Consider the following 20,424-nt stretch of genomic DNA (forward strand, 5'->3'; position numbering starts at 1 on the left):
TGCAGATGTTTGGATTCCTTAAAGTGACATTACACCATATTGCTCCCTAAAGTCCTGTGCAGGTTACTCTTTCCATAAGTAGGCTTTTTTTCTATCTATCAGCTGCTGTATAGCTGGTCTGCTTGAAGTCTGACTAGAAACTGAACTTGTATTTACTGCCTTGAGCATAGTTCATGGACAGAAAGCAGAAAACAGTGCTATGAGGTCTACTGTGTGAGCCACTGTTAGGTAGAAAATGAACAGAATTAATAATGATTGGCCTTCAGGGGCATGTATAGCTAAAAATCAACTATAGTGGCAGCTTGAGTAACTTTTATAGCTAATTGTTTAAAGTGCTGAAAGACACTGATAAGTTTTGACCATGGGAACACACTTTGAACACGTTGGATGATGTGAATACCTTTTTCTTACTCATCCTTTGCAAAAATAAGAATATTGTCATTGCAGGAAGATTCTTACAAGGACTCATAAAATACCAAGTTTTCATTATAGAGAGCAATCAAAGATGCCTTCTGTCTCCAACATCAAGCATTTCAGAGTCATTATGAGAACAAACAATATCCTGTAGAAAAGGCAGCTAGTGTGTTAATCACACCACCTCCCTCGCTCAGTGAGGCATTGTTGTGACTTGCTGGAATAATTGTGTTGAGGGAAGAGCACCTGAACTCAAAAGCCATTGTTTAGTTGAAGAGGTGGCAGCTGGTACATGGTAACTAGGTAACTAAGAATGCAAGAATGTTGATTTCAATGATTCCGTATTTTTTAGTAACATAAAACGTACTGCTTTAAAGCAAACTGTCACTGTAATCTCTTCCTTATTTCAACCTAAAAATGTTGCTACCTGAATCACTTCTGTTTAGTCATTATTTTTACATTCTCATTGTATGTCTACTTACAATATGCTTCAGATGCATTTCCTTGCAGACAAGCAGAACAACTGTGTAATTTTTCTCGTAAGATATACTCAAATCACTTTTAAGCTTCTCAAAAATTTATCTTAGAGCTGTCTGTATCTGGACCTCCAATAAAATTTGGTCTTACACTTTGGGGAATAATTTTAATTATGATAAGGTTCTTTAATTTTTCCAGTATGTTCCTACTTTGCTTGGGAACTTCTTTTTTCTGCACAAGAAGAGAGACGGGGATGAAAGGAGCAATTACTTGTATAAAATACTGTTAAAGTTTATGGAATAATGACAAAGGGGATTTTCTGAACAATGAAGTTACTCAATTAAAAATAAGTTAATACGTTGGATTAGCAAGGTATTGGGAAAAGATTGAAGCAGTTACCTGGCAATTGATCGAGGAGCCTTGTCTTATAGAACAATACTAGCATAAAAATAGCTCATAAATCTGAAAGGCTGATTACCAAAACTGTTGCGGGAGCTTTATTTTTTAGAAGAATATTGAATTAATGAGAAATAATACAAAGGGGGAGTTTAATTATTCTGAATAGTATAATTTTCTACCCTAGCCTCTCAGGACGGGTATGATTATGTAGGCCACACATCTAAAATGACTTTTATGCATATTTCATTAAAATCCACATCTTTTCATGAAGGACAGTAAGCAACAAGCCCTCTTCAGATAGTACTCTCTCTGTAGTGCCTTAAATGAAAGCTATTTCCTTGGTGCTTATGGAGCTGTTAAGATGAGCAGTCAATAAATACAAAACCAGGCATATCTTATTCTTAGGTTATTGTTTTCACATAATAATAAGTTGTTCTCTTCTCACTCTCCAAACTCCCACCATCATTTGGAATGTACAGCAATTAGACATTGGCTAGGATTCCTAGTCTGCTTGTACTTCTGGAAGGTTACTATCAACCAGATGAGAATACTAGATAAGCATTTTCCTGTTCATCAGAACAATGAGATTTTTGATTCTGAGTTGATTTGTAAGATTTTCAATGAGATTTTACAAATGCAAATGAAACTAAAGAACATCAATAATGAAACCGTTGATCAAAGATGTTGAATTTTCTTAGTCGGCACCCACTTTTGCTGTTTTGAGACAGGAAACATTTTTACATGCCATTGTAGTATTTTTCTGCTTTAATTTTTAACTGGATTACAAGGTTTTTTTCCACTGAAATAAAACATTCCTCACCAGATTTACACACGTAAATGCTTTCAGTGAAATACGTGCACAGTCTTTTAATCACTGTTGTCACCTTTTCTTAGCTGCAAGACTAAGATTTAGCATATGCCACATACTTACAAGAAGTGGTGGAAACGTTTGGTCCATTAAGCATCAGAAAGACTAACCACAATTTAAATGGTCATTTTCTGCTTAATCTTAGCAAGCTAATGCGCATAGTCCAGGATCAGAGGGTTTATCAGGTACTGTCATACATAATACTACAACCTGGGTCTCTCACCTTAGTAACTGAATGTGTATAAAGTCCTAGTTTATCCAATATATTCTACTGGTGAACTTCAGCACATGTCTTCAGAACCGAAGGTCTATGTTTTGACTTACTATACTACCGTGTCCACTTAGAGCATTGAACAATTGCTTGTAATGTTTAAGTTTAGGAGAAATAAGCGCCTGGATATTCCTGTACTCCTGCTTTCATATACACTCAAGCCTCAATATAAATAACAATAAAGATAAAACTGTGTTCTTGTTAAATTATGAAGACACAATTTCAATCACATTTTGGTATATGTCTTGACTGTGGTACTTTTTGGTCTGAAGTATTCTTCCAGACTTCAAATAACATTAAAATAAATTCCGTGGCTATTTCAATAGCTGAAATATTTTAATTTTCAATAAGCACTAGTTTAAAGAAAGGGTAGATGTGTTTAAATTGTTAACCAGACATGAGGCAAGAAGGACAACATGCAAGGGATACCGTTTAGCTAAGCAGAAACATTCATTACTAATTCATCAGGGAACTACTCAGCACTGCCTCATACAGCATGGATCATGGTTTATTACTTGATTGTTTCCCTTGGTCAGAGAATTGTCATCAGTCCCTTTACCCACTGCTGAGACTGCACAGCCCTCCCCTTGCAACTTTTTACCCAATTCTCTCCTCAGTGTACTGACTCTACTTATCTTCTTTAATGCCACTGTGCTCTGGTGGCTTATTAAGGCTCCAGATCCCTTTTGACCGAACTGTGTCAGCCATCTGTTAACCTGATGAACTGTGGCATTCTGAACTATGTTCTCACCAGACAAGACAGTGCTTTGGTTGGTGTGAAGCGCCAGCCTGCACTAACTGGACATGAGGGGGAAAAGCTTCCTGTTCCTCAGAGAAACTAACACAATTGAAGCTGACAAAAAAACCCCAGACGCATACTAAATCAAAAGGAGGAAAGGTGGAAGCCATACTCTTATTGTGGGATAGACCTCAAGGTAGGGCATGAACAGGTTTCTTACACACCCCGTCTTGTTTGCAGACACTGCCTATGTCATCAATGTTATTCTGCTTCCCTACACTACCAAATCCTGCCAACTCATAGAAGAAGGACAGAGAAAACATTCCTTATCTACCCTTTATGTCAAGGACCTTTATATTCTTCTTACTACAGGCGCATGCTAAAATCTTCACGCATCTGAAAGTGTAAGAGCCCCTGGGACTGGTTCACAAGCAAGAGGTGACATCTTCCAAAGGATTCTGGCATCCTCCCACAAGAATAAACAGGGCAAGAATAGGTAGGGTCTACAGTTGGATCTAATATAACCAAGTGATACTGGAGTCACCACTCCTCCTGACCCATTTTTTCCCATAGGGATTCATATTACTTAGCAGATCCCATACTAGCATAGCCCTGCAGTGATTCATACACAACACAGTTGGAACAGGTAAGAAACATGAACTGCTTCAGAGTTGCAAGTGATTCATGAGCTAAAGCTTGGCTCCCCTAGAGCCATTAAACATCTACAAGGAAGTGAAAAATTATATGGATTTTCACACATCTGCTAACACAAAGACCCTAATGCTATGTGCTTAAACTCATGGATACCTTCTGTGCTTAACTCTCCATTTCGCTTGTGGTGCTTCCTTTTGCTTAGTTTTCATATGCTGTCTGTATTTAGGGTATTTAATCTGGCACAGAAATTACTTCTAGTCTGCACAAGACCATATGCCACACTTACAAAGCAGAGCAAATACAAATAAGGAGCTTTCATTTAATCTTTTATTTAATTTGCAATGATCTGGAGCACTGTGATCTGAAGGAATACCTAACCAACATATAAAATCAGAAAAAACATGCAGAGAGCACATCTGCTACATCAGCTAGATTGTGCCTGACTTCACCCACATAGAAATTGTGACTGAACTTGATATGGGTAGCTTATCGCAGGGCTCATAGGGAATTAACATTTTTCCAGCAATTACTTCTCTAAAATGAATAGAAGAAACAAAATGATATCCAGGATCTGTGCACCCCACTGTTTATAACTGGCAAAAAGTATCCCCAGGTTCTTAGGTAGACTCAGTCTTAATGTTCCCAAAATATTAATTTGAAAGCTGTTAGTCTGAGTTTAGGAGAGAAACCAGAAGACAAAACTGCACTAACTTTTATATACACAATTAAAAATTGAGAGGTAAAATCACTAGCTTGGCACCACAGGTAAAAAGTAAGAATTGAGTAAACTCTGCATGACCCAAGTAGACATGGGTAAATTCCATCTACTTGTACTATTCTTTGTTACACCTTACTGAGGTTCCATCCAGTTTAGCTTATACATATTTTCTGACACTACTTTATGACAGTAATACAGTGGGTGTGCTTTTGTGCAGAGCAACTGCTTGTTCAAGACACCTTCTCAAACAGCATTTGTACCATAAGAGACTGTCTTTGTTAAATTCTGACTGTGACTCAGATGGTGAGACATAACTGGGACAATAAAGCATCAACACTGGAATATTTTCCAGTATAAGATATACTTCACCACCACCTGAGGAATTAAAGCTCTAATTTGTAAGATTAATATACATTATTCAAGGAGCAGGAAGCAACAACCATATCCTTAAGGGGTTGTTTTCTTCTGCCTGAAAGTGCCATTAAACATTTCTAAGGCTCTGTGTTACTTACACAATAGATACAACTCTCTTAGCCATTTATGAATGTTGTAGATGTCTTTTACACTGAATGGCAATGACTTAAATGTCAGCAATAGGTTTATGCATACAAGCAAATCAAGACTCCTGGGATACAAAGTAATGATGGGTAACTTTAAAAAGGTTCCTAAATTTCAAGCCACCTCACTGTCTGTAATTATTAAATGCCTTATCTGTAAAAAAGAACTATGTCTATAGAAGAGTGTTATATCACAATACAGCAAGTCCTTGCTGATTAAGATAAATAACATCATAAATACAGTGCTATGGGAGTATTTTTGCATTTTCAGTTTTAGGTATTGGAACTCAAAATGTATAACTTAATTCAAAATATTACAAATGCAGTAAAGCATGTGGTTTTAGGATGTGCTTAACAGGGGGGCTTTTTAGCCTAAGCAGGTAATGAGCAGTTAAGAAAATGTAAAGTAATTGTTTTGGATTTGTTTTGTTTTCTGTATTGTTTTGTCACTCAACATTTTTTAGTCACTTTTCCTCTTTTTCATACCCCTGTTCACAGTTCCTCCCCTTCTTTTACCTTCATTCCCCTTCCAGTGCTATATGTATAATTAATAAATACCTGTGGTGTGAACATTTTCTAAGCTACCACTCCAAACTTCTAAAAAAAAATAATCTGTAACTGACCAGGTCAGAAAATATCAGGAGCAATGTGAAAGATTTCCTTCTAAGTGATGTTCTCTTAATTACCAAACAAACACTATTTTTCCTCACAAAGACTGAAAACTGTTTACCAAACACATGAAAATGGTTCAGTTTAGTCTCCTCTGTGTACATAAGTTCTATACATACAAAAATAAGTTAACATAAACAGCTTCATATACAACTTTTCAACCAACTTAACTGTGTATTATTCTGAAGAGTGCAGTTTGAAGCTCTGAAATACAAATAGCAAAGTTTTACATAAGTATTTCTCATATCTTCCTTTACTAGCCTGGATAGCTGTGCCATCCTTACAAGTCTTTGTTGTCTTATGCAAAGCTTCTTGAGAAAGCACCTCCTGCTTGTATCTGATATTTGTCTTATAGGAATGCCTTTGATTCTGCTTGGATCTTCTTGTTTCAGCCAGTCTCACAGAATGAGAGACTCAAGTCACATTAAAACGCTTAGCATGTTTTTAAAAGCTATCGTTTAATACTTTGGAAAAAGCAAGACTATTAAAAAACTACTTTTAGCAGGATTTCTGTAGAGCTTTGATTAAAAGAGGTAGTTTTAATTTTTAGAGTAATATCAATATATTTAAAATAATTATTTTTTAAGTCTATTTAGGCAAAACATTTTCTCAGTTTAGAAGGCTGAATAATAAAATCAAAAGCTTCTAGTTCAGCGTTTTCAAACCATCAAAACATGCAGAATGCATATTAATTTCATTTAGGTGGACACAGTCCACTGTGAAATTACATTTTAGAACACAGCTAACCACATTCTTAAGAGAATCTGACAGAGTAAGGGAACACCATCCATGCCCTAGCCGTCAGGCTGCTGTTTCAGAGGTAACGTTACTCTTCTGACGCATTACTCAAAAGTGTTTGGACACAAGTGGTAACTACATGTCTATAAGGTAAAATGCAAAATATAAAAGTACTATTGCCCTAGACAATGCCAGTAACCTATAATTTGATTGTAAGCATCTCAGCACAGCCCAGTGATAGCTGTAATGGAATCAAATTGAAATCTTATAGCAGTCCGAACTGTCGGTTTTCTTGGCTGAATGAATTAACCAAAACTAATGTTTGAAGTCTGTCTGTGAAAAGAATTTAAGACTTCCTAGTCTACAGGTAATTGTTCTTCTTTCTTCAAATTGATCTTCTAATGTTACATTAATGTTCTGAGCTGTGGTTTTACATTACCATTTATTTTCTAACAAGCTCAAACATGGGAAAGCAAATGTTTGCCTTTAAACACAAATAAAAGAAAAATAGAAGTTATTATGTGAATAAAGCTTTCCTTTCTCTCCAGTCGTCTTTAATCAGTTAAGAAACTAATACGCTTGTAGAAAGACAGGAACACTGATTTGTATTACCTAAATCCTGTCAAATATGTTATAATATTCTGTTCTTGACTTTTACAGAAGATCCACCTGAACTCACACTCCATGTTAACTGCAGAAATCAGTTAGCTGGGGAAAAAAACCCAACCAGTCTATCCTATATTACAGGAGTTACGTTCCCAAAGGATAGGTGTAGAAGGGAAGCCTCCACAATATGAAACACAGAATGGAAACCCAATGTGATTTTTTTAGGACTGTGCTGGAGAGGCCTTATTAGTAAGAGTCTGGCAGTAACATCAGCATCTCTTGGAATGTTTCGAATACTCATTCAGGTCAGATCAAAGATCTGTTTCACTCTAGAAGTTAACTAGTAAAAAATAGTATTTAATGCACATATATTTTTAGTGTGTGCACAGATGGACACCACCAGTTCTGTATGACATCTCAAGAGCCTTAACTGTTAATAAGATACACTCACAAGGCATCATTGTTGATTTCAAATCCTAGCTGAAGGTTATACACATCCCTTCGAGAAGTTCCTCTTTTGTCCATTACAAAAGCATAAAGTGTAAAGCAGTCCCATATTACATTGGCTTCACCAAACTGGCAAATATTTTAATAAGACAACAAATAAAGCTTCAGAATAAAAAATCATAATAATAAAGTAAAACCTTACAATATTTGTATAGCAGTCACAAAAATATGGCTGAAGAAATTCTCCTGCTGTTTATTTAAATGACCTGTACATCTGCTAGATAAGGAGAGATTTGAATCAATAGCAAATTACTTGAGCCACTGCACTGCCAAATTGGAACCAAGAGTGACCAAGTGGGAAAGTACATTATAGTTGCAAATATCTTCTGCATCCATACTTAACACAAAGAATCTGCAAGATGCAGGTGACTGCCAACACAAAGATGCAAGGCAGTTCACGGCATAGCAAAAAAAAATTGCTAATTCCATTCTTACAATACATTCAGCTCTAGATACAGTGCAAATTTCCAATATTCAGCAACAATCAAAAGTCTATCACATTTTTCACCCATGTTCACCTTAAGAGCCCTGGCCAAAATTCAGCATAACTGGAAAATTCAGATCACATTCTAGATTTTGTCTTCAGTACCCTGTTATTCCTGTTGCTGCAAGTATGATAAGAACACCACAATGGAAAACACCATACACACGATCTCCTGTGTAGATTGGAAAACTGAGGGGGTTTTCTACGTGGCATGGCAATTTGGCACATATAGCTATCACACGCCTTCATTGCTCATATTCAGGGGTCTGATAAAATGGCATCTACACCACACTTCATCTGCTATTACACAATCACACACAAACATTTCCTTGGTCATGGCTTGCTTTTTTTGGTTTGCTTTTTTTTTTGGATGGCCTTTCATGACCTAATCCCCAGGCCCTGGGTCCTGGTACTACTCAGATATGCATGTAAGGAAATATTAAACCTGTGCTTTAATGTTTTAGAAAACAGAGTCCTGAACTGCATTCTACTGGTTTTATATGGTTACCTTCTTCCAACACAGTTGTATTTTAGGAAGAAAGCAAGATAATTCCACAATTAGTTCCTACCTGCTGTGACAGTGCCCCCTCAGGGTAAAGATGATTTTTCACATTAACACACTGAAAGCCTCCACTGTGACTGACCTTAAAGACACTGACAAATTAATTACTTGCTAGTCAATATGGCATGGCAGCTTTAAGATTTGAACAGATACCCAGCCAGTTAACATGCATGCTGCCATCTGCTGAATATGACAGCAAGGGATTTGTACTGCTCTCTCTGAAAGAAAAGCTGTGTAGAGCCTTCCAAGAAATATGTTACCAAACCCCTCATTCATAGCTTTCTTCACAAGTCAAATAAAGACTGTTCAGGTTCTGTAAGAGAACTGGTAGTATCTCATGTTTCTTTGATGCACAGGTTTAAAATGAAAAAAAAAAGACTATCTCAGAGAATTCATTAAAGCTTTGGTTTTGAGCCCACTGCTTAACAGCTGGAGCTAGGGTATATTCAAAAAGATCATGATATTTATATGAACACTCATGCAGTGCAGATATGAGCAAGTAAGTACACAGTTTATGTACCTCACTGTCATGCCTCAGTATTACCCCAATTTAAAGAGCTCTCCTCTGGCTTAAGGAAAAAAAAATGTGGCAATAATGTATAAACTGAAGTTCCTATGAAACAATGGTCAAAGGCCAGCACAAAGGAGTGACTTTTTTTTTTAATGAATTATGAAAAAGCTTAATACGGTTCTTAGAAAGACTACAGCCATCTTCTGAAAAAAAAAAGTGGAGGTGGGCCAAAATTCCATACATATTTTTTTTGATTGTCAATAAAATCACATGAAATTAGAAAACTGAGTAATTAGTACGCTACTGTTCCTGTAAATAAAAACTCACATCAAACTGGTCTAAAACTATATATAGGCACATATATACATCTAAAACTATATACTATAGATCATACTGGTCAGAAAATATATACTGATGGGAAATAAAGCACCTATTTTTTCCCAGATATGTTGAGGGGCAAGACTGGCAGCTCCCAAGTCCTGCACACAGCAGAAGAGACAAGCTAGTTGTGCAGATCACCACTGTTCACATTCATACAGGATCATAGGATAGTTCAGGCTGGAAGTGACATCAGGAGGTCTCCAGCCCAAACTGCTGCTCAAAGCAGGGTCAGCTGTGAAGTCAGGCTTGGTTACTCAGAGTTTTATTCAATCTGTTCAAGAAAACCTCCAAGGATACAGACTGTACTACCTTGCTGGGCAACGTGCTCTGGTGCTTGACTGTCCTAATGGTAAAAAAAGGTTTCCTTATGCCTTGCAACATGTAGCGTTTATAGCTATTATACTTCCTGAATATCAGATATTGTAGATATGATTCACTTTTCAGATACACCAGTTGTAAATGAGGGATAGCTATCCAAAACCCAACAAAATTACTGGAATGTAAACCACAGTATGAGATTACATGACCTTTTGATTCAAAGCATAGTTTTCTTACAATTATTTACTATAGATTATTTAATCCAGTTATTCCCTCTAGAATTTACAGATGGGCTGATATCCTGCAGAAAATTGAAGAAAATCTTTTTAAACGTTCCTCTCTAAAGAAGAGAGACTTTGACCAAGTATCTTAGCCAAAGCTATGAATGAGTGGAATTGGAATGAATTGAATCATTTCATCTGTCCCTCTGTTGCTGCCATGCAACAGGAGTAAAATCAAAACAAAACGAGAGCCAACTCTCAAGCATTTGAGATAACACTGGGCAAATGGAAATGATTAAAAAAGGATAATACATCCTACATGCAAGTTATGGTCTCCCAAATCTGATATTGTAATGAGAAAATAGAAAACAAAATGTACATTGTGGAATGCAGAATTTGCTGAGAAGTGAAGTCTACCCAGTGCAACTCTTAAGAGAGCACACCTATACCACTTTGAGACTTGGAAGAAGCTAGTTTGGAGGTCTCTTCATTCATGACAATTAGTGTATAACCTGGATAATCTCCTCACAGATTAAGAAGAGCAGATACTATTTGATAATGGCCAAGAGACACATCAATTTACTTTTTAGAAACACTTACTTTAGAACCTAACCTTGTAGGAAGCAAACCAAAATACCTTTTCAAAGTATTTCTTTTCCTAACATTTGCCTTTTTAAAAGCTGTCTCTCTATTTAAACTGATCTGAGAGAATACTAACACATACTTTCACAGCCACAACCCTACATCAGTATTCAAAATCTAATCCTACAGAAACACCAGGGGAATGCCAGTAAGCTTCAGCTTAGACAATTACTTTCTTCAGATTAGTTATATTCTAGCATCCAGCTGGAATTAAAATATCAAATATGTGTCAACTAAAAAAGATTATCATACCAGTGCCTGACTTTATGTCATCACCTGTAAAAAGCATACGTCTTGGCTATATGGGACAGAACCAGGAATATTGCACTAGTATCACAAATAGCACCATACTACTAGGTTCTTTTAAAAACTGAAACAGATTAAAAATCAAAGCAATGAACTACTGTATTACAGAAAACACCTACCTCTTAAGCGCATTTGGCTTTGCGACAAGTTCTTATGCAAACTTTTCTTTCTCCATTCCAGCAGAAATTTCTGCACAGAAGACAGGTGTGAGATACTAGATATACTGATTTCTTCATTTGGGGAAAAATATCAGGGATGAAGGTAACATTCACAACCTTGAAACAGAACAGAACATAAAATCCATCAGAATATTTGCACCATAATTTATAGTCATGACCTAGTATTTCTTCTAAGTACTTGTGCCCTTAAGTGATTATGACAAAGACCGGTATTGCAATTGAACTTCTAGTAGTGGTTACTTATTATTTTTATTATTTTGAGAGCCACACGTGTGAGATTCTGAGCCCCAGAAACTCCCTAATGATCAATAATTGAGGATGCCCTCCAGTCCTTTCAGTTCCCACAAACATCATGTTGTTACACAGAAATATTGCAAGCAGCCTCATTACTATGACATTTCGGTCAGTAAATATCCATACATATGCTGTGAGACACAAACTAGGTTTGCTTGCATATAAACATTTAGAGAATTAAAATTACTATCAAAATAAATATATGTGTCATCATACAGCATACTGCTCTTTGTTATTGCAGTGTCTATTTGCAAAGTATATTATGTTCTAAATTAGAAGAAATATTTAATATTAAAACACTATAAATTTCTAAGAGTTAGCTAGGGAATTAATTTTCTGATCATCAGCTACTTAGCTCAACTGTAACTGTGACTTGACAGGCTGCAAATTATGGATTTTAAGAGGTAATATTCAATTTTAAATTATGCCAACTGAATATTTTACTGTTTAAAAATTATATTATTGCTATTCGTATTGAGTAATTGTACCTTCTTTATTTTTAAAATCTGCCAGCCCAACCAATTTCCATTAAACAACTGACTAGATTTTACTATCTGCACTAGAATTCTGAAATAAAACATCTCAACCTTAGTTCTCCAAGTTTCACTTATTCTACGTGATCATGGCACTGTAAGAACATCAGAGTTCATCAAGAATACATTTACTGTATTTGTGATCTTTTACAAGAGAATCTTAAGCCTTAAGTGTAACTATATTTACAGTTATGTCCCGCATAACCAATAATACATGTACAGGCTACTCTGATGGGATACGTCATATTGTACTTGTACATATAGGAAGGGGAAAATATCAGAGAGCTTGCGAGCACTGTTCCATAACCTTCTAGGAAAAGCATTTTTGATAGGTAAGCATTCTTCATATATTCTGTCACTTTCATGAAGAATGTCATTCCTACATTTCAAACTTATGCAATCTTTAATTACACATTTTCATTTCTACTTATACAGTAATATATTAACTGATTTGTGAATCTGAAAAGACTATAACCATACGGTGCTCTAAAGTAATAACTCCTAAAAGGCCAGAAAGAGAAAGAGTATTTATTTCACCAATTTGTTTTCGATGCATAAATGAAGTCCTGGGGAAAAAAAGCCTAAATGACATCTGAAAGAAAAACCAAGAAAACTGAATAACTTTATAGAAATATTTACAAATACTGATATTCCTATTAACTTTATGTAAAACATATTTCCACAGAATTATGCCTTTTTTGTATTTCATATGAACTGTAAATACCTAGTAACACTTTACTAGGGCAGTTTCTTCACCAATTTAAATTAAGGTCAAACTTAACAAAAGTAAATTCTAAATACGGATCAGTTTTAGAGAAAGAGTTGTAGATCTGACAGAGGTGCCTGACTCACTGGTTCTCTATTAAACCTGTCCACTTCACCCAGTACCTAAATATCTCTGTACATCTGTCATGTGCAGCTTTGTATACTTCACAGAAGCCAGTAACAATTATGCTGATTCACAGTTACTTGCATGTAGAGTAAGCTCATGGGGAAATAGCATTAGTATTGCAGTTCTTCAGAAACCTGAAGTTTAACTATTTTCAGTGCACTCTTACAGAGATATATACAAAGGTAATTTCCACAGAAGAGTTCCTAAAAAAACCCTGAGTAACAAAAGTTCTTTTAAAATATTCACTTTAAGAGAGCAGGGATTAGGAAACACATCAACTGCTAGATTTATTTTAATAATTATTTACCTTTCAATCTTGATAACATACAGAAAAACAAAATACATTTTTCAGGTATTAGCAGGACTTCAAAAAATACTCAGTGTTGACCTAGTTGTACAATTCTATTTAGTAATCACCACTAGGACAGTTACGCTGATAAAATACGCTGCCAAAACCTCATTTCAACCTTGTAACTAACTAATATAGCAATGTGGATTAGGAAGTGAGATTGTAGTATTGACAGATTCCAAAAATGACTCTTCTTACATGACTGATAACTATAAAGTATACTTCAATCTGATGGCAAAATCTACCCAAATATAAGCAGATTTAATGATTTACAGTAGTCTTGAATTTTGTCCCATATCTGCAATATCTCTGTACTTTAACATCTACATACTCTTCAATGGCTAAATTAAATGGATTAGTATTCTACTGATTTTTCTATTCACCTGATCTAAGAACAGTTCAAGCATTCTGTTTCTCTCACATTCCTTACAAACATAATCAAATAAAATACCCATCATAAAAGTTTAGCTTCTGTATCATTGATAGCCTAATTTTGTTCTCATCCTTCTCTCTTGTTAGTTTCATTGAAATACCGAAATTGCGTCTGTAATGAAAGACACATCTGTGCTCTCCCAGGACATTTCAACTCCATTAAAGTCCATAAGTCAGTGTTCAGCCCCTCTTCCCAACTCCCTAAACTTCTCATCCTTATAATAAATACAGAGAATGCCTAAAATTCCAAAACCGAACCACCTTCCTAACTTAGTAGAAGATTCAACACCCATGACATATTCAGCGTAAATATATGGCTGATTTCATGAAAAATTTTCTTGTCTAGAAAAAATATTTGATAGCACTGCAATTAAAAAGTTTTCAGATGTGACCTGCTATAAATCATTTAAAGACTGTCTTTCTACATATGCATACATACATTGTCTTTTATCACAGCTCCCGTCAGTACTTTCACGCTGTCAAACTCAGGTTGCAGAACTTGGAACTGACTGATATATAATTCAGCACCTACATGCAATTTATCAACTTCAGTTTCCAGCGTACCCAAGTGAACAAGTATCTTATTCCAACTGCTAGCAGTATGTCTTGCAATATGGTGTGAAAAAGAAGTTGTTATAATTTTAACTACAGACTGAAAATATCCTTCACTATCTAGACAAGCTGTATTCCACATGGCTCCATTTTGCTAATACTGTCACCGATGCCTGCAGGAAAACTTCTGATATCTCTCTTCTCCTCTCATGACTGAGTATTTTACCCTGACTGCAGTCATCTCCATACAAAGAATTCAGAAAAAAAAAGTAATTCACATAGAATTTCATAGGTTTTAAGCATTATTAAAAGCTTTGTTAAAGATCTTCAGAATCAGCTTTGCCACTCTGGGGTATATAACAGAAATAAAAGCTTCACATGGACCTGAATTTTGTTTAATTTTTGAGATATGTTTTAACAAGCCAAATTATTTCAAGTACTAATTGCTAGTGATTCTCACTGCTCTTCAGACAGTCTTTTCTGACAAAAAAATGAGTTTTCAGGTTGCTAGAGGGTGGAGGAGTAAGTCTGATACATCTTTTATTTTTCTTCCTAATGGATTGTTAAAATCAAGTGGCACAGAATTAGGTCACTTTATGCCATCCTTTTGAAACATGTTGTGGTACCTTTTCATATATCAAACAAATTATAAGTTTGTAACACATAAAACTATCTGAGGAGTTCAGGAGATCTGAAGTCTCACATTTTTCAGGGGCCTGGGGAATCATTTGTTTTATTTTTAACTTTACTCTTCAATATTTTACTGATTTCACAGACAGATATTCCAAGCAGCATCAGGAAGTGACCAAACACACCGCATCGCTGAAGCTTTTCAAGAAGTTTGCATGCTGTAATTGATATAATAGTTTACACATTTTGCCAGTTTTACCCATAATAGAATAAAAAAATGAAGGAGAGAAAAAGTGTGGTGAAAATGAAGGTAGGGAGAACGAGAGAACTAGTCATTGAAGTACTCCAGAAAAGATCTAAATACCTTCACACCTGCCTTTGTGGCTTTATAATTTAAGTTCTTTCTTCATAAGAAATTGTTTCTTTGAAACACCGTTCACTTTGTCCTTTGGAGAATCTCAGATTTCCAGTGCTTTGGTACCATTACTTATAACAGGATCCATACTAATATTTGCAACTATCCTTTTTTATTTTTTATTGGTATTTCATAGAAAATAGACCTTTCACATTTATTTTTTTTTACAGGTAAAAAACCCCAAACACTAAACTAGTCTTCTTTCTATATCTTTCTCAATAGAGTCTGTATCAGAGGGATTCTCATTTCCATTTTAGACCCTGGGATGTCAACAGAGCCTCACTCATAAATTCTGTAATTCATTTTCTTGTCGTAAGGAACCACGTTTCATAGACCTTCCTTCCATGGAAATGAAATATATCTTTGCAAAAGATGCTGCTGACCGAAAGGGGATTTCTCTAAGTCATCTTAGCATAAAACATACATTTTGATTCACTCAAACAAAAATTTGGTTATTTTAATCCTAGAAGAAATTCAGAACTCAAAAATATAATAAATCACTGCAAGAAAAAATGGCATTTTTGATCTGGGAACATTATGCCAAGGATATGCAATCTTTTCAGATAGCACGTGGGCAGAACAGCTTCTGCTCTATTTGTCTTTCAGCAGCAGTCTTGACTCTTGAAGACAAAAGACACCAATCTCATAGACTTGGAGAGAGTAAGTTAGAAAACCATGCCCTGTCCGTACTCATCCTAATAGATGCTCGACCAAAACACCCTCCCGAGCTTGGATTTCTGGTTTGGGTTGTTTGGGTTTTTTTACACTAGAGTTAGTTGTGCTTCTTTAAAGATATTTTTCCTCTTTGTTAAGATTACATAGCACCTAAAAATCCACAATAGTGTCAGCCTATCTGTGCTAGCTACTGAAAAAGTACACAATGTAGACCCCAGATCTAATCTAATCAAGACAAAAATACATTGCTAACTGTAAAGCTAATACATGCAAATACATGCAAAGCTGAAAAAATAATTTATAATAATCGTAGTTGTACTCTTATAAATCAGGTTACCCTGACCGTAGATCAGGAACTTGAATCTTGTAAGGGAAAATAATTGAAACCCTAACATACTTTGCCCGTGCTAACAGAGTGGTGCTGTTTAAAGTGTGATTTATGTTCGGGGCACACTCAGGTGTGCTGAAGGTGCAGCCCCGAGGAAGCCAAACCACACCCCTGCCGGTACCTCCCCAGCTGGAGCTGCCGAAGGGTGACCACGACCCGCTGCACGGGCCGGCAGGAGGCCACCCAGAGCCTCGGCTGGCTACAAATGTGATGACTGATAAGAGAAGGAAAGCCCTGACTGCAAGCTACAGCACGCCCTCCGGAGGGCCAACCACCTGCCCCCACCCCCCGTACGGGCCTTCCCACCACAGCCCACCGGCCGCAGCAAGGAGACGTGGCGGCCCCCCGCAGCCCAGCTGCAAGGCAGCGCGGGGGCTTCCCCGCCACCAGGGCTCAGCCAAGCCCTGAATCAACTTTCCAGGCGGAGAGTGAAAGGGCGGGATAGATCCCCTAGAAAAAAAATCAACCGCTCCTCTGAGCGCCCTCTCGCCGCCGCGGCTCCCCACCGCAGCCGCCGGCCCCTCTCCAGGTGCGCCCGGCCGGAGAGCCGCAGCTACCCGCCCGCAGCCAGCGGCGGAGCGGCGCCCGGCGGCACGGGGCCCGCCGCGGAGCAAAGAGCCTCTGCCGGCGGGGGACAACACCGAGTTCGGGCGCAGGGACGCGGCGCGCCCGGGTGGCGCCTCTCCTCAGCCCGCGGCCGCCCCGCAGCAGCCCCCCGCCCGCGGCTCCCTCGCGGCGGCGGTGATGTCACATCCGCCGCTCCCCGCGCCGCCGTCGCCCGGGCCCAAACTTTTGCGGTGGGCTGGCCGGGAGCGGAGGGGAGGGGCGGGGGTGGGACGGGGCAGCGGAGCCGCGCCGGCAGCGCGGGCAGCGTCGTCCTCGCCCGCCCTCCCCGCGCCGAGGCCGCCCGCGGAATGAGCGTCCCCCGGGCGGCTGCCGCCTCCACTCGGGCTCCGGCGGGCGGGCAGAGAGCGCGGCTGCCGGCGCTGCAGCAGCAGCGGAGTGAATGACCGAGCGGAGCGGCGCGGAGAGGCAGCCCCGGGATCAGGATGCGGGCGCCCGCCAACATCCTCAACCTCCTGCTGCTGTCCTTGCTGGCCGGCCTCGACCCGTCCAAGGTAGGCGCCGGCCGGGCGCCCCCGCGGTGCGCAAGTTGGCGTGGCCGCAGCCAGGCAGGCGGCGCCGGCCCGCGCACGGCGTATGCGGTAGCAGGCGAAGCGGCTCCGCCGGGCGGCTGGGCGGCCGTGGGCAGCGGCGGGCGCGTGTCCTTGGTCGCCCGATCGGCCGGGAGGGAAAGTCCGTGGCGGAAGCGGCCGTTCCCGGTACCGGGCTTACCGGCTGCGCGGGGCGGCGCGGTGCCAGCGGGCGGAGGGGCCGCGGGCGCGGGCACGCTGCAGCGGGCGCCCCCCGTTCCGAGCCCCCGGCCCCCCCGCAGAAGTTCCGGCGGGGGCTCGGGGCTGGGGCGCGCCTGCGACTGGGGCCGGCGGTGCCCGGCGGGAGCGCACGGCGTTCCTCCGGGCCGAGGCGCTGAGGCCGGCGGTGCCCGGAGCCTGCACCAGCCCGGGGAAGCAGCCGGGCCCCGGGAGCAGGGACGGACGGACTCCGGCTGGGAACAGATTTGCTTGGAGTGGAACCGGAGGCGTCACGTGCAGACGCTGGTTTTAGCCCTATTTAGCGCCGTTAGGCTGCTGCAGCGTTCCGCTATCTTTAAACGCGTTCGGGTCACCAAACGATCACAGCAGATACTGAAATAACGCCAAAAGTACAATGTGTTTTCGCCATGCAGCCTTGCTTGTGAAGGTGATTTTAGGTTAAACCATTAAAAAAAAATCGGAATTGCACTATAGCACTTAAGAGCAATAATGACTGAAGCCCCCCCCTAGGCCTGCAGATGCCTGTAGTGCTGCATCTTATAGATGTACAACTTGTCTCATTTGTCTTTTTGTGACATGCAGTCTTGTAACTGTCGGCGTTATTAAAAAGTACCAAGAGAAAACATTCATATAGTATTGCAGTCCATTACCGGCAGTGGTCCTTACTGTTTTGCCACAATGTATATTGTCTGTTGGTGAATGTCATTTTAATGATACTGTTTAGGTATCATTATGAGGCATTATTACCATATGAGGCAATGCTCAGGTCTTCTGGCAGGTTTCTTTCCATTAAAATAAAGGTATTAATCACATACACAAATAGGTACTGCATTTCCAACAATATGGAAGAGATGTTCCTCTTGTTTAAAAAATATCAACATGGAACTTAAAAAGCAATTCAGTGGAAATCTGATTTATAGCTGCAGTGTTCTCACAGGCTTTTTATCAGTAAGATACAGTGAAAACTCAAAAAAGCAGGAGGTGATATAGGATTAATAAAATTAGCTAAGTAATTATATCAATGTTATTAAACAGCAGCTGTTTGAAAGTATCAGCTGTTGCTGTATCTGTAGAGACTCATCAGGCACTACCCAGGAGTTCCACATCTGGGTGAACAGCAACACACGGTCACGTTATAATTACAGGTTTCCACACACTCATTTTTCTATCTTCTGTTACACACACACACATATATATATGTAACACACATATATAGATGTGTATAAACACATCTGTTAAAGTTAAGAGACTTAAAAAAAGACTGTGGAAAGCAGGAAAAGCAAAACTTGTATCACTGTCTATCCACAGAAGAGTATAACCAGCAAACAGGCTTCAGCTGGCAGGATTCTTCTTTCAGTTCAGGTGTCAGAGATATGCCCCAAAATAACAGTGGGAAGACATGCTCCATATCATATTTCTGTCACCATCCGCAGGATGAGCCACTGGACTGAAATGGCATAAATTAACTTCTGAAACTTTGCTTCTAGCCCTTTTTGCTGTGGCATCCTGTGCAGAGGGCATAAAAACGGCCTTTTATTCATCACTCTCTGTGACATTTCCAGGGATATTAAAATGTTCGTTGCAGGTTCTTTTAACTTTGTCAAGGGGTCATGAGCCAGAAAGCTCTAAGTCCTTAAGGTTATGCAAAAATAAGAGCCCTTAATCAAAGCCTGATGTTTATCAGAGCTAAACTGGATTTTCAGAAATAAGAACATGACATCAAATGGTTACTCCCATCCTTGGTTAAGATGCTACACCACATTAAGCACACAAAAGATGCCACATGGCAGATACTTAGTTTTGTTGACTATGAACAACAGATTTTGTATGCCTGTGAAAAATGACATGTAAAAATGTTTGCAGGGCTTTTTTAGCAAATAAGTACAAGTTGTGACTGAAATACCACTTTAGAAATGGAAGCACTGCTCAGTTATTTATCTTGCTTTGTGCTAAATTGAAGTGGAATAATGATTTTCTGCCCTGCAGGTTGGGAAGCAAATATATCATATGAAATTAATTGTAGGAAACAAGGGGATGTTAAATTCTCTCTGTTCCAAAAAGAATTGTGCAATATGCTCATGACTATACAGACAACTTTTTACATGCCCTTGACACTCACAAACTACTCAGCTTATGAAAATCAATCACATCAGGCATTTCAAAGTATACACAATACATTCCTATTCATGTCCTACATAATTACTATTCAAGTAATAACTTATTTTACTGATCAACTACTTTAAAATAATGCCTGGGAAAAAAAGCTTTGATATAGTACCAGGCCATCACTGACAGGAGCGTGCTGTCCACAGGCACCCTTATTATGGCAGGGCTTTTACGCTAAACTTACCAGGTTATTTTCTGATAGTAAAGAGTTTAAGTATCGCCATCTTATGGTAAAATATGTAACAAAAATATATACGTACTTTATTCTTAAACCTCTGGAACATTAGGATTTTATTTCAACCATAGTAATTTATTGCCCATGCTTTTCTATTCTTCTTTTTTTTCCCCCTGCTAAGCATGCTACAGAATTATTGACCACCTCTGGAAATTCTTCTTTAAGAAACGGAAGACAGTTCACTACTGATTAATTTTAAACACTCTCAGTGCTAATTACAGAATATCAATTTTACAAGACTTATTAAATATTATATCTGTTAATGTGAT

At 38.9% G+C, this 20,424-nt stretch overlaps 1 protein-coding gene and 1 long non-coding RNA gene across 5 annotated transcripts in view; one reads left to right on the forward strand and one right to left on the reverse strand.

The window, feature by feature from the left end:
* Nucleotides 1-20,424, reverse strand: part of LOC114014455 (uncharacterized) — a 331,094-nt gene that overhangs the window by 105,619 nt on the left and 205,051 nt on the right. Inside the window, exon 3 of the long non-coding RNA XR_008734743.1 lies at nt 11,162-11,317. This is a non-coding gene — a long non-coding RNA (uncharacterized LOC114014455). The remainder of the gene's footprint in view (nt 1-11,161; nt 11,318-20,424) is intronic.
* The window catches only part of OLFM3 (olfactomedin 3), a 65,945-nt gene continuing 62,723 nt past the window's right edge, over nt 17,203-20,424 (forward strand). For all 4 annotated transcript variants that reach the window (XM_055724708.1, XM_055724709.1, XM_055724710.1 and 1 more), the window contains exon 1: nt 17,203-17,499. Coding sequence is in view for 1 of the 4 variants with exons in the window: in XM_055724706.1 (XP_055580681.1) it covers nt 17,431-17,499 (69 nt within the window). In the remaining 3 variants the exon portion in view is untranslated. The remainder of the gene's footprint in view (nt 17,500-20,424) is intronic.

This window comes from Falco cherrug, chromosome 12, assembly GCF_023634085.1.
Source record: "Falco cherrug isolate bFalChe1 chromosome 12, bFalChe1.pri, whole genome shotgun sequence".
Lineage (NCBI taxonomy): Eukaryota > Metazoa > Chordata > Aves > Falconiformes > Falconidae > Falco > Falco cherrug.